Here is a 15,729-nt window from a genome sequence, read left to right on the forward strand (position 1 = left end):
CTGCCTGCCATGCCGTCCCTTTCACTCCCTTCCTTTTGCTTTCCATCCGCTCATCATCTCATCTGCAAAGGGCAAACACCAAATTTTGTACAACAGAAAAGTTTCCATTCCAGACTCCAGTCTTTTTGCCTGCACTCAAATTTGAAAATAAAATTTTAAAACGGAAAAACAGAAAAAGAATAAAAAAAAAAAAAGGGAATAGTGGGGTGGAATCCCGAACACCATACAAGGAGTGTAGAGTCCTAACTTGATCACTACTCCAACAAGGAAGTTTCTATAGTTTTCTTTAATATAAAGTCATTAAAAGAGAGAATGTTTACAACGAATACAACCACCGTTGGGCTCACGCGCCTTTATAAAACTCCGTGTAATCATGAAAGCAATAATAATCATAGCAGCAGCAGCAGCAACAGCAGTGATGGAAGCATGAATGGATGAATGAATGGAGGAGGAGCCAGGGTGAGTAGCGCATATAGAGGGGGCTCGTACACATTTTGCAGCTCCTGGGGTCGCTTCCATGGTCAACCTGGTTTTACTTAAGGGTTTCTTGGCGTTGGTCCGTTGTGAGCCAGTGGATCATTGGGGTCTTATTCGGTGGCAGGAATTTGTACAGACTCGTCTTTTAATCTGAGGCGCTTCAGGCAGCCGTGATCGTTTCTTGCTTGCATGCAGAATACGTCTGAAGGCGCAGAAAATAGAGTCTACGTGCACAGATATTCGCCACTGTATGGTCTTAATCGTAATTGTTGTTGTAATTTGGATGATGCAAACAACTCTTTTATTGTCTTGTTACTGTACACACGGATATATACACACACACACAAATATATATATATTTGTTTATTTATATATCATAATTTCCTTTTGACAGTACTAAATCTTGCGGATTGTCTGTGCAGGCAGGAAACCCTAGGTGAAGGGTTCACTGGGTACTGTGGGGTATTTGGTGGTTCTTACAAGAGGTATGTTATGTTATGATCTTTTAGTTCGATTTCACTGTATGTTTTTCAATCGATTCGATCCAATGAGAAATCATTACTGTATTCATTTTCATATTCACGTAGAGGAAGAAGAAGAACCCGTGTTCGTGTTTTGTCTGTGAATCCGAGAGCTCTAGGTATGGGGAAAATAACAAGTCTGGAATTAATCCCTTCAAGGGTTTGGGGTAAAATAGAAAATACGGAAGCAGTCTGAGAGATAGAGTTGAGTGGATTGAGGCTAAATTTACAGGTGAAGGGAAAGGGAAACTTAAATGGAGACAGCAGGTGTGGTTTGAATCTTATCCTGTAATGGAAATCGGAGAATCAGATGGCAAAGTCCTTGGGAAGGACCAAATGCAAGGTCAGGTATATAAAATTTCGACCGATTCAGAAAATTCCTAAGCGTTCAAGGAAACAAGACTCTCAACGGGGTAAGCGAATAAGCACGACTGGCACCCAATCTGGAACGGAAACTGCAGGCTCTGGATCCAGGCAGCTATCTGAATCCATGGAAGAGGGCTGTGGAGAAAAAGCATCAGATATTTAACATAGATTCGTCGTCCTCGTCATCTGATCAAAACGGAGACGAAGAATCCTTGAGGAGAAGAAGTCCAGAAGGAGGAAGAGCAGAAGAAGACGAAGAAGAAGGAGGAAAACACTATGGAAGTGCCCAAGATCGAATCCACTCAATGTCGTTTGATGATTTCAGGTCTCTACTAGTACACACGACCACGACGACGAATCCTGTAGATTCGGCAAATATAACAAGGTCCCGGGAAAATGCTTCAACGGATGTGGATTTGGCACGGAGAATGCGTGACAACAAGAGGGATTCTTCTGATCAGAGACCGCCTCGTGGGAGGCCACCGGGAACCAGTATTCCCAAGCAACAGCAACCCATGGGCGAAATAGTGGAAGTGGAAGGCGGTCACATTGTTCGCTCCACCGGAAGAAAAGATCGCCACAGCAAAGTTTACACTGCGAAAGGTCCCCGAGACCGACGAGTTCGGCTCTCGGCGCTAACCGCCATTCAATTTTACGACGTCCAAGACAGGCTCGGCTTCGACCGTCCAAGCAAAGCCGTGGATTGGCTGATCAAGAAAGCAAAGACCTCCATTGACGAACTCAACCAGCTTCCACGCCGATCGACCCCAAATATTCCAAATCAACAACCCAAAGCTGAAGACGAGGGTATTAAAGATCAGGCGGAGCAGGAAATAGAGTTGGAAAACGAGGCTAGTGTCAAAGGCGCAGGAGCGAGGGCAGCAGATTCTCGAGCAATAGCAAGAGAACGCGCGAGGGAACGGGCTAAAGAACGAACTCAAGAACGATCAGATGGAGTTGCCAAGGCTCAAACTTATCTTCGTCCTCGAAGCCAGCTGTTTTCTTTAAATCCGGCATCTACAAGCCCTACTGTGCCTAATTACCACCTGAAAAATGGGCCGGCGTCGGAAAACTTGGGAACGGGCTCCAACGCGGCTAATCCACAAATGGGTATGCGCAGCAATAACAATATAAGTAGTACTTCATCGGATTCGATCTCGAGAACTTTCAATCTTGAGGCCTTACAGCAGCAGCCATTTTATCAATACTTATTTTCGCATACAAACAATCAAGCTGCCTTACATAATTACTCTACAGTCACACAGTTCGATGGAGCAGCAGCGACGGCGCCCTATCCAGCAGCGCCCGCTAACAGCGAAGCAGCCCAGAATTCAAACCAACAGACGAATCAAAGTCTGTTTTCAAGTTCAGGTGCCTCGGCATTTCAAATCCCTTCAGGCTTTTGCAGAGAGATTGTTATGCCGGAGCAGCTTCATCATGAGTTTTTTAGTAGCCAGCCTCAGCCTCACAGAATATTAAGTGGCCCCCCGGTATGGAACTCCAACAGCATATACACAGATTTTGGGAACAATAACACTAATAATATTGCAGTATCGGCGCCTAATATGATGAGAGGAGGTGGGCACTATAACTCATTAATACTCAGGGGTACCCTTCAGTCCAGTTCAAGTCCTGTTCGTGTCCGATCTAACCCTCCGTTGCTGCACGAAAATGCCTCCGCCGGCCAATCTCCTCAGACCGGTGATGGCTTCTCGGGCTTTCGGATTCCGGCACGAATTCAGGGCATCGATCACGAGAACGACGATGTGAAGCCCTCACAGGCTTCCTCGAACTCTCGTTTTTAATCACACTGCTTCAGCTATTCTACCAGGTGTGGCCATCATTTTATTTTATTTTCTTTAACCTTGAATTCATTTATTTAACACGCTGTTCCTTCCAATATAACAGAATGCATGGAAAAATCTTGTTTTCTTTTTTTCTGAGTTCGTTTCAGGCTAGACAATGAAAATGCTGTGTATGATTATGCTATTGCAAGGTCTTTCCGCTCCTCCTGTTTCGTTTCATCCAGCTTGAATCAGTTGATATTGGCACTGAGAAAGACAGGAGCAGAGCAGAGAAATCTTTGTCTGATCCCATGGCAAAGACATCCTGGGGAGAGGAAGCAGAATAGAATAGATTTTAAGAATTAAGAAAGTTCCACTTGGAAACTCTGAATCCTATATTTCTCTCAGCAGTTTGAGAGTATAATAACTTGGATGGGATCTGTGTTTTGATACAGTCATTTTTGCTTCTATGCTTTTGCTACTGCATAAACATACCGTCATCAATATAATATACCTATATTGATGTTTGCGTCTGTTGTTTTCTGTATGTAAGGTAATGCCTTCTCTGTTTGTCTGTCTATTTATGGGTTTCCCTTGTGTGCATGGACGACTGGTAAAAACTATACATAGTATGGTTTGCTGATCGATGATTTGGTGAGATCCCTCACTGCATTTTGTTATTCCCGGGGATGCCTCCTTGTGGCCATTTCTGAATATTTATTTGATGCGCTGATCAAGATTCTGGATTTTTATGGATCCCGTTTTCATTGAATCTGTAAAGCCATATCAGTCAGTTTAGATTTATGACCAAATCCTTAAAAACTCATTTTTGATGGAAGCTGTGCAGATGGAGCACTTTAAAGTTGCCAGTTACATCCAAGTTTTGTTTGATGTTTTTCCAAAGGAGAAAAACTCGTTTTCGAGTTTTTTAATTTAAAGCTGCTGCTCCCAGTAGGAAAGAACGTGTCCCTTTTCTGTTAGAATAAAAATGCACCAGGCTTTTTATAATGCATCATTTTATGTTGCAGCACAATGTTACTGAAATTTAAATTATTTTATGTTGAAGTGTGGTACTCATGTTTTTTTTAAATGTATGATGTTTATGTGCGTAGTTTAAAGTGTATAATTTTCCATATTCTATTGCTAATTTTTAGGTTGTTATTTTTTTAAATAAAATTTATTTAAGTTGAATTATTTGAAAGTTAAAATTTTAATTAAAAAATATTAATTTTCACAAAATTTGTATAGGAGATCTAGATATATATATCTTTTTTCAATAAAATTTGTTTATTTATCTATATAGGAAAATGTTTTTAAGTAAATTACATATATATATATACATAAATTACATATATATATATATACATAAAAGAATAAGCATTATACATATTTAACATATTATCTAGTTAATAAATATTTTGAATTTATATCAATTATAAGCGTGTAGATTTTCATTGCTTTAGTTGTAACTTCACCATACATAGAATTTTGTATATTTTTTTATGTATATTTTAATTGTCCAAATAGTAGGTCTCTACCATGTAGTTTATGTGACATTTTGTACCATTTCCATCATTGTAACTTAAACAATTAAGCTAATTCATGTTTTGACTTATATGAACAATGACTATTATTAAAGTTAATAGCACAATATATATAGAAAGAATGTTTTTTTTTAATAATGACTACACAAAATAAATAACATTATAAGCATATAAGTAGAATTGTCACTTGAGTTGTAGTTTAGAGGCATACCAGTGGGAATTTACAACCACTAGTTTAAGTTCTTTTCCTAACATATTTATATAAGGAATTTCCCTAAGAATCCCCAAAGCAACTCATTCTAAGAGTTTTGGTCCCATTCTAACAAAATCAGATGGTTTCTATAAAAAAATACCATCTGTACATATTCTCCCAACTCAAAGTTGATGAACAAAACAATTGGACTAATAAAGTTGGTGTCACGTGACTAGCTAGAAACTCTGGATTTAATTTGTGTGGGATGAGTTGTCACCTTTAATTGATAGTTGGTTCTAAGGGTGTTGGTTAAGCATGCAATAGTGAGGGAAGCAATATGTCCCTTGTACCGAATCTACATGTAAGGCTAGAGAGGAGCTTTGGATTATGTGTGTGGGGGATGGGATAGAGTTATTACCATGTAAGGTAGTAACATGTAGATCTTTACTGTCCTAGTAGTACCTTCATCATTCATGGAAGTAGTGTGTAGCTCCTTATTATCCCAACAATACCTCCATCATATACAAAAGAGTGCACTCTTAACTATCCTAGTAGTATGCCAACCATACATGGAATTGTTTAGATTTTCACTATCCTAATAGTATTTGTGTCATCTACAAAAATGTTTTTATGACATTTTGTAACACTTTCATTTTTGTAGTAGATTACTTAGCTAGTTTATGTTTGAGATGACATAGGCAATAAGTATCATTAAAGTTAGTGGGACACTATTTGTGAAAAAAATATGTTTCTTTTTCTACAAATGATTAAATTAACCAAATGGTATTAAAATATTACAAATGACTTGTCAATGTATCTTAGAAGTAGACTAGTTGGAGTTCATCACAACTAGTTCAAGTTTAATTCTCAACACATGTGTGTAACGGATTTCCCTAAAAATTAGTTAGTTTCTAGACAAAAAATGTCATATGTATGTTCTCTCCCAAGTCAAGGAAATGATCCAATGGTGGAACTAATGAACTTGGTGAGATGAACCTAGTTAGAAGCTATAAATATAGCATGTGTGGGAGGATTTGCCACCTTTTGAGTCAATGGTTGGCTCTAAGGGTGTTTGTTGAACATGTAGTAGTAAGAAAATGAACTTATTTCTTGGTTCTAAAAGTCTACATCTAAGGCTTCATGAGGAGCTCTAGATCTAGTGTTTATATGTGTGCATGCATGTGAGGAGTCAACACCATGTTTGAGAAGTAGAGTGTAGAACTTGATTTTCCCATAAATACCTTTGACATGCACGGAAGTAAGTGTGTAGATTTTGACTATCCTATTAGTACTCCACCATGTCCATAAGAACACTCTTGCTATTGTAGTAGTACATCCATTATAAATAGGGGTGTGCATATCCCCACTATCCTAGTAGTACCTCCACCATGTATAAGAAGATACATAATGGTTTGTACCATTTCTATCAAATAGAGGATGAATAGAGGAACCAATAAACAAGATAAACGATGAGTCTCCACAAAGTCTTTAATTAAGAATGACCATATTTTGGAGAAGGATATTTGAAAATTATTGTCTAGGATAACTAATAAAGTCAAATATGCTCACTTTTACTCAAATATCATAGTAAATGGAGCATTGAAACATAAAATGCTCCAAAATCATCTTCTACAGTGTACATAATCTACAAATCTTATACTCATGAGGAGTATTATGACCAATCTCAAATCTATGGTAATGGGATCACATTCTTGTTTGGCTCCATGGAAGTACTAATCCACGAGACAGATTCGTAATTGAAGGACTTATATCCCAATTGCTTCACCAACATGGATCCTTTTTGGAAATTAAAGTTTGATCTCGATTTTCAATCTTATGTAAGTTTATCTATATTTAGAATGTGTACCAAGGATTTTGAATAGGGTTAATGTTGACGACTAAAATCACCAGCTAGACTCTACAATTACTTTGACACTGAGAACTTTTCCTTCATATCTAGTTTTAGGACTTTGTTGTTTTGTGTTTAGGTTCCCACTAAATGACACACTCCTTCGTTGTATGTATAAATCCCTTTATTCACTATTCTCTAACAAATATGAAAGGATGATATTGTTGTTATATTGATATCAAATATAATTCTAACAGTTGGAAAAAAATTACACCCTTTCAAACTATAATAAAACAAACCCTTGCACTACAATATGCCAATAAAAAAATATTGTTACTCTATTAAAATTCTACAATCTCCTGCAATTCATGTAATTGTTTTCAAGACTAGGATGCAAAATGTTAATGTTGCACTCCACTTATAGCTTGTACTGAAATAGTTTTGTGCTCTTTATCTATATATATATATATATATATATATATATATATATAACTCCCACGTGAATGTAATGACATTAATTAAACTTTTATCGATAACTAGAATGTAGTTAACAATGCCTTCATAAGTAAATGTCATGTCTCATTCAATGCTTTTGCAAGTAAAAGAATACATATACACTACTGCATATGGTTTTATGTTCGATGGGGAGTTTCAATGATACAAATAACATTGACAACATCTTCATAAATTATTAAGTAATTATCATTTTTTTGTTATTTTTTCTCTTTGTGCATCAATGTTCATTGAACTTCTAACTACAGGTGATCATTGCTAGGCTAGTGATGCCCCTTCGATGATTTGCAATAAATGCATCTACCAAACCACTAGGGACACAAGGTGACCAATCATGAAAGATAGCAAAGTTCTTATCTCATGGGTGCATTTGTCCCCGTAGGGGCATAATTATGTCCACTAGGGAGATTAAAAGTTCCTACTAAGGCTTATTATTCTCACTAAGATGCCTAATACACAATTTGGAGTTTAGTGTGCGATGCAGGGATGTGATTTCTACTTGTGGAAGAGTGTCACAATGACAATGGGAAGCAAGTGGTGTTGCGAGTACGGAAAGAAGGGTATTTTTTTATTTATTTATTTTTTCTGGTGGTTCATGTAGGAATTTACAAGGTAAGTTTCTCAAACAGAACACCAAAGGACACCGCTCAGAAACAGATCACAGATCAATACACCAGTATTCTTGACGTGGTTAAAACCCTCAAAGAGGGAAACTGTCCACGGCCTAAGCCAATGCAACCACTTCAAGAAATTTATTACTAAAAGAATGAAAATTTACATAAGCTTCTCTAATTGAAAGCACCATCCCCCCTTAAGAACAACTTGGGATAGGATTGAAGGATGTACAAATATGACACAATAGGAGAAGGAAGGAGGCATTAGAGCCTATCCCCCCTTAGTGACAACTTCCTGAACTCCAACCATAAATCGAAGTTTAGTAAACTTCGCCTCTGTGAGAGCCTTTGTAAAGATGTTTGCAACTTGATCATCTGTTGAACAATATTGCACTTCAGGAACATGGTCGTGAATGAGCTTTCTGATGAAGTGCATGTGAAGTTCAATGTGTTTGTTGTGCTGATGTTGGACTGGATCTTTGCATAGTTGAATGGCACTTTGATTGTCACACCAAAGTGTAGTCGGATGCCGCTGCTGAAAGCCAAACTCTGACAGGATCTGGCAAAGCCACATGGCTTCCTTACTAGCTTCTATGGCACCACGATACTTTGCTTCTGCTGAAGGAAGAGAAATGGAACATTGTTTCTTGCAAGCCCATGTAATAGGTCCTGAACCAAGAGTGAACACATAACCTGCAATAGACTTCCGATCACCAAGGTCACCAGCCCAATCAGAATCAGTGAAACCAACCAATAGAGGAGATGCTTCTGCACTCTAATGAATCCCAAACTGACCAGTACCTCAAACATAACGAAGTATTCTTTTAGCTGCTTCCAAGGCTTCCATCTTCTTAAAGCATTTGGATTCTAAGTGGTCATCTCGATTACAAAAGTGGAAATGTCTATCAATATTCTTCCCTTTGTTTTTATTTGCCTTGTCATTTTGTTGAAATGATTTTTCATTTTGAGACTGAAATTGCTTAGGACCCTTGTTTGATTTAGGAGCATTCTTTTTAGGATACTACTTATTAGGATTCTTTTAATTTGGCTGCTGCTAGGCGGCTAAGGTTTTGTTAGAAGATTTTCCAAGATTAAGAAGACCAAGATATAAGAGCTTTTCTTGTTGTTGAATTGAGACTTCTGTGGTCCATAACAGTTATGAGAAGAGCTTCGGCGTGATTTACGCCGAAGCTCTTCTCATAGCTTTTCTTGTTCTCTTATTAAATAATCACAAGAGGCATCAAAAGATGGGGACTTGTTGTCTTGTCCTTGAGAAATAAAGGCTTCTCTAGTAGAATGGAAAGTGGAAACAAACACAGAGTAGGCTGGTCCCAACTTAGTAAGAATGGAATAAATAAGGCTACCATATTCTTTCTTAACCTTAACAGCTTCCAAGAGAAGTCTAAGGGTCTTGAACTTGGACAAAAAATCTTCAATGGAAGAAAAATTATTGGGGTCCAATGTAAGCAACTCATTTTCGAGTTGATGGGCTCTAATTTCATTTTTAATTCCAAAAACTTTAGTGAGCTATTTCATTGCTTCATTAGGAGTATCAAGTTCTGCGATATGGAATCTAAGGTATGGAGAAATAGACATCGCTATCAACCCACGTGCTTGATCTTGCATATTTTCCCATTTGGCTGCCTTATCTTCATCTTGAGGTTTGGTTTCTTGGCCTGAGACTATTCTGTAAAGACCTTTACTTCTAAGTAAATCCACAATGTAGGACCACCATTAGAAGTAGTTGGTGCTGTCAAAAATAACTTGGCATGGACTTTCCATTTTAACAGAAATTGAAGATGTAGATGTTGAAACTAAGTGTTCCAATGGAAATATCTCGAAACATTAGGCTGATTAAAAAAAAAATGGCTCTGAAAATGGCTTCCGGATGAAGAAGTTATGGCTTTTTGAAGAAAAGTTGTTGAAAATGCCGACAAAGTGCGTGAATGTGCGGAAATGAATGATAATGTTACATTTAAAAATATCCCCCGCACCCGCCCTTCCAAACTTAATCTAATTAGCTCACTTTAAAAAAATTATTTTATGTGACTCACTTTTATAAATAGGTGAAAGTCACTTTTACAATGGTACTTTATGAGCTACCCACTAAATTGTAACTTAAATAAAAGATAAAGAGACTTTAGAATTATAAGTGACTCACTTTTTATAATGGGTGAGAACACTTTTACATAAAGTAACTTTAAAACATAAGTTATATGTGCTTTTTTAAAAGTAACTCAACAAAAAGAAAGACTTGAACTGAAAACCTCTATTCTCATAAAGTAACTTTGGACCAAGTGAGCTAGTTTAAAAGGTTGGTAATTTTTAGAAAAGAGGAAGGGGGTTTTTTTTAGTCACTGAAGCTTTGGGGTGCATGCTTACTTGAAAAACTCTTTTTTGCTTACAAAACAAAAACCACAAAACCCAACATGGAAATACAAAAAAAAAAAAAAAACAAACCTTACGGCTTGAAGGTAGCTTTAGCTGGAAACTAAATATTTTCCTCAATGTTTCTGATTTTCCGAGATCACACTAAGGTATGACGGAAAAGAACATATGCATTAGAAAAATCATTCCTTTCTGTTTCTGATTTTCCCAGATCGCACAAAGTCGCGAGGCAAAGAGCATACATAGAAATGAAAGGTATAGATCCGGTAATTAAAAACAGAGAGCTAAATAAACTGAAATAAATAAAGAGATGAATAGCTAGAACTGCATATAAAGACTGTATACCTCCAGATCTTAAAAATGACGTAGCTAGGACTACTAGAAACCTTTTCGCGTGAAATGAAAGGGGTTCCTCACTGGAACAGATGCTCCTAACACAATAGAGTAGTCCTCTTGGCCCGAAATCAGACAAAAATAGTAGATTTGGGAGACGACAGTCGGATGTAGTTGTACCGGCTTCATATTTGGATCACCAACAGATGCGGCCCTCAAATAGATCTGATACCATGTAGGAATTTATAGGGTAAGTTCCTCAGACATAACACCAAAGGATACCACTCACAAACATATCACAGATCAATACACTAGTATTCTTGACGTGGTTAAAACCCTCAAAGAGGGAAACAGTCCATGGCCTAAGCCAACGCGGCCACTTCAGGCAATTTATTAATAAAAGAATGAAAATTTACATAAGCTTCTCTCATGAACGGTCACCCTACAAATGACCCTCCATGCTCTTTAAATAAAGATCATGGACCGGGCGGGTGTTAAGCCACGGATCAAGTGTCGATAATACCGAGGAGAGAATGAACCATCAGATCACTTCATGTCTAGAACATATCGTGATCATCGGATTGTAAGTTACAAAAGTACATAGTAAATAAATACACTTTAACTAACTCTACACTAGACCAGCTTATACTTAACTATTTCCTATGTGTCGGAATATCATAACAGTTCACGGACACCCGTGGTCACTAGGTGGCCACTACGTCCACAGAAATATCTGAGCTTGAACAAGGGTATTAAGCCCCGCGGCCAATAGCTAGGCCTAACCCCAAGGGCTTTGGGGAGAATTGACCCTGTGACCTCTCGAGCGGCGAGGCACTAATTTCACCAGTTGAGCTAACCCTTGGGGCTTGCGAGAAAGGTATTTATATAGGTATGTATGCATATTAGGTTTAAATAGTGTGTGTGTGTGTGTAGAATGCAATATCTAGAAGAGATATGCATCATGGTATTTTTTACAAGTGAAATAGAGCTAAAAGGAGAATTTTTAGCATAATATTTTGCGGTTGGAAAATATTTAATATTATTTAAATATCTCATAGATTTTGTTATTTCATAACCCTAACCCTATCCCTATGACATCTTTTTATTTATAAATAGTGCCACCATATATGCCATAATGAATCATATTCTTCTAATTCCAAGTAGAAAAAAAAGGAATTATACTAGCTTATTCTTAAGTGAGTGAGAAAACAATAGAATCACATTCCCCTATTTTCAAACAAAGGGGAAAAAATTTCACCATAAATAGCTTTCAAGTCCATTGTATTGGGTGGCCATAGTACTCTTCTTTGCTATTTGATGTGATGAATCACATTTGATGTTAAGTGATTCATGGTATTCCAATGTGATGAAGCCTATTTAAAGGTTTGATATACTTTATTGTTGGATATATAATTTAAATGGTCCAATACATACTTGATAAATGCATTTTAACTTTGTGTTTTGTATTTTTATTATTATAATATCAAAGCTTATTCTACTTAAGTAAAAAACTTTATTTCTAATCAGGTTTATGCTTGAGTAATTTTTATTATTATTTTTAATTAGGTAATATAGATAGATTTATATTTTTAAGGTCTCTAAATAAATATCTATCGTTAAAAAAAGTATTATATGAAAATTTATAATTTTAATGAAAATAAGTAATGAATTTAAATTCATAATATGATTTTATATGAGATTTTTATTTATCAATACAAATAATTTAATTTAGTTATAAAATTTTATTTATTTTTAATTAGATGATATAGATGGATTTACATATTTAAGCTTTCTAAATGAATATATATCACATAAACTAATTTAAATGAAATTTTAAAATTTTATTGGAGAGAAATAATAGATTTATATCAATCATTTTAGCACAAAATTCTCATCGACCTAATACAAAAAACATTGCTCGTAAATATTCATCCATTGGATTAATTTAATCATAAAATGTCACCTAATAACTTTTTCAATAAAGGATTATTCCTAGAGTTGGTATACTTTTCCATGAGAATATTAAATGCTTCGTATACCTTAAATTTGGGAATATAATATTTGCTTCCTTTTATAATTCCTATGATTAATAACAAATAATTAAATTTTATTTAATATGATTTTTTATATTTGTTGTATTTTCCACTTTTTATAAATTCTATGATTAATAACACATATTGTTTTTTCTTATATGTATTATCTATATATATATATATATAACCTATGTGTTGGATTATGAAAGATCATGGTATGATGTTCTTGATAGTTGGTGTATTAGGAAAACTTGGTGAATTGCATATACATTGCTTACATGTACAAATATGTAGAAATTTGAAGTTGAATGTTGGATGTAAGAACAAACTTCCTTGTGAATCTACAAGGATATTTCATTTTGTATATCTATAAGAAATATTATAAGTTACATGGTTCAATAAGAGTTGTGCATCCACCTATACATTGGTTTATGCAATTGGAAAGTTAAAATCCTTTGCTATGCACAAAGACAAAAAATTGTGTTGTAGTATAAGGAGGGAAAATTATTTAAATTTTCCTTCTTAAAATGCATGCTAGCTTAAGGGAAATGCACTCCTATTGATGAATTTTGTATGATGATATATGGATCTATAAGCTATTGAGTAATGCATTCCTTAAAATGATATATGTATTCATTAAGAAGAAAATCCATACCAAAAATGAAAATTATGTGTCTTCTCCATGAAAATAGGGCATGCTATAAAATGCATGCCCTGGAGAGAACAAACAAGCATTGTGTTAATATTTGCATGATAGCTTCCAAAAATCATAGTGTTAGCTAAAATTCATGTCTTTAGATTAGTTATGCACATTATGCACGCTATCGTTATGAAATTTCATGAAGACAAGGCATTGAGGAAAATGCACACCCTCAAGTGAAAATGCAAGATGAATGCATGGAATGGTTTTTACACATGTTAAGGAAAATTATGTACACCTTGTTAAGGATAAATGCATCCCTATAATATAAAAATATATGTCCTTGACATAATGTGCAAACCTAGAATGATGTAAATCCTAATTGATTCTTTCTTACCCATATGGGAAGAAGATTATAAATGAATGGTAATCCATAATCAGATGATGATTATGGTATAAAATGAATTAAAAATAGATGAATCTAAGTATGAAAACTTTTTTGAAACATATTTAGGTATAGGACCTAGTCATAGAAAATTTTAGGGACAAACTTTCACCCATGGGTGAAATTTCAATGGTTTCAAAATTCAATGGATGAGTTTTTAAAAATTGCACATTTTCTAAATTTCTCCTTTTTTTAAGTATATGTTTGCAATATATAGCATGTTATTATCCCATTGTGTGAGTGGGGGTGGAGGGAGTCAACTTATATAGTGTGCACTTTCAATCAAAAGCAAAATTTCAAAAAGTTGAATTTTTTAAAATTACACATTTTCTAGCTCTTGCCCCATTTCTTTATTATGTACTTGATATTTATAGTATATTAGTCCACACCCACACACACACACACACATATTGTTAGTTTCGAGATTGTTCTAGTAACTAAGAACAACCCAAGAACACATTCACTTATGATTCTAAGAATCCCCCCTCTTTAGGTGACAAGGGTTGGCCTCCCTCCACCTCAGGGCATATTCCTTGTTCTAATGTTAATTAAATAAATGTTTTCTTAAAGAAAAATGATTAGTCTAGATTAATGATAATAAGTGTTTTTAAATAAAGTAGGTTTTACAGAAATAAAGGTGGTAGGCACACGCGATATAAGACTTATTAAAATAAAATATCATTTATGACAAATATGAGGTTAAATGACATATCATAATTCACACATGACGAGAGTTAATGATGATTTAAAATAAAAATAAAAAAGAAATTAGAACAAACTAGTTTAAATGTTTCTAATTGAGATGTATAGTTAAAGTAATACGACATCACGTATCATTACTAATTTTTCCTACACAAACGATTAGATTTTTTGATTTAATGATTTCTAATAATAACTATTGGAGAAAGATCAAATCAAATTTATGTGTGAAATATTAGAGAACATGATCAAGTCAAATTATTCCCAATCAATCACATGTGCGAGTGAATCAAATATAATGTAAAACAATAATTAATTAAAAAGAGAAATGAAATAGAAAACTAGTTTTTATGACATTCAAGTTCAATGTGCAAGTAAACCCTAGATAACATGCATCATTTTGGATTTAATTTGCAGCAAATAAACTCAAATATGACTTAAAACCCTCAAATAACATGTATTCAAAGGTATTTAAACCATTTATGTATCCAATATTATTGTAAAATCAAGTTAAATCAACAATATTGAACAAAAAACAGCGAATACAAACCCTAAGTTGAGAAGAACACAAAGGAAGAAGAATAAAATAAAAGAATCATGATATTATTCATTAAAACCTCACAGTCACAATGAGAAGAACCACTGCAACAAGTGCATTATAGCTTCAAAAAATAAGTCTTCATGTCCAGCGTGCCATCTTCCAATCTGTCCTCCCAGAACCGCTCAAATAAACACTTACATCCCTTTTTATGTTGTTGAGAATTAGTTTCCCATAACTACCTTAAATAAAATTACATTAATAATTTTTTGACTAAATAAACTATATATTTTATCCTTTAATAAATCTTTGGTCAAACTTTCTCTAACAATCTTTTAAAATATTTCTCATTAATTTTCCCATCAATAAAGGAAAATAAAATCACTTCAAACATAAATGAAATCCCAATGAGATAAATCCTCACTTCTTTACAATATTTTCCTCAAAAATTTGTTCATGTATCATATATTAATTTCCAGTTTTTGTACATGTATACAAACTTTAAAATTTTATTTAACATCTCTATCAGAACGTGAATTATATGAAATAACATATATCATGTTAATATATAATATATAAATTTTAAATATCATATATATATTTTATATACATAACCTTTAGCATGCATCCGAACTTATAAAAATTTAAATCAAGTTTAGTAATTTTCGGTTTCGACAGGGAAGAGAGAGTCTAGGTGACGGAAAACAAGGCCCAACAAGTCTTAATCGTCCAATATTTTTAATCGTGTTGTTGTGGTTCATATTGGGTGGGCATATGATACTTATTTAAAGA

General features: G+C 34.8%; 1 protein-coding gene across 2 annotated transcripts; it reads left to right on the forward strand.

Moving 5' to 3' along the window:
• The first annotated feature begins 294 nt into the window (after window positions 1–294).
• Window positions 295–3,681, forward strand: LOC149162732 (uncharacterized). Of its 2 annotated transcripts, none has more exons than XM_089437354.1 (4): window positions 295–725; window positions 900–962; window positions 1,065–3,195; window positions 3,319–3,681. In XM_089437354.1, the coding sequence occupies exon 3, from the start codon at window positions 1,670–1,672 to the stop codon at window positions 3,167–3,169; it is 1,500 nt and encodes a 499-aa protein (XP_089293480.1). In that variant the 5' UTR covers window positions 295–725; window positions 900–962; window positions 1,065–1,669; the 3' UTR covers window positions 3,170–3,195; window positions 3,319–3,681. The 2 variants fall into 2 exon arrangements, with proteins under 2 accessions (XP_089293480.1, XP_089293479.1); XM_089437353.1 differs by having other exon boundaries at window positions 298–725; window positions 3,361–3,681.
• Window positions 3,682–15,729: the final 12,048 nt, after the last annotated feature.

This window comes from Pinus tabuliformis, chromosome 5_2 (assembly GCF_031772625.1).
Source record: "Pinus tabuliformis cultivar Carrire ecotype Pingquan chromosome 5_2, CPIR1, whole genome shotgun sequence".
Lineage (NCBI taxonomy): Eukaryota > Viridiplantae > Streptophyta > Pinopsida > Pinales > Pinaceae > Pinus > Pinus tabuliformis.

What these genes read in the sequence shown, in the direction of transcription:
- LOC149162732 (XM_089437354.1), top strand. Translation starts at nt 1,670, where the DNA reads ATGTCGTTTGATGATTTCAGGTCTCTACTAGTACACACGACCACGACG.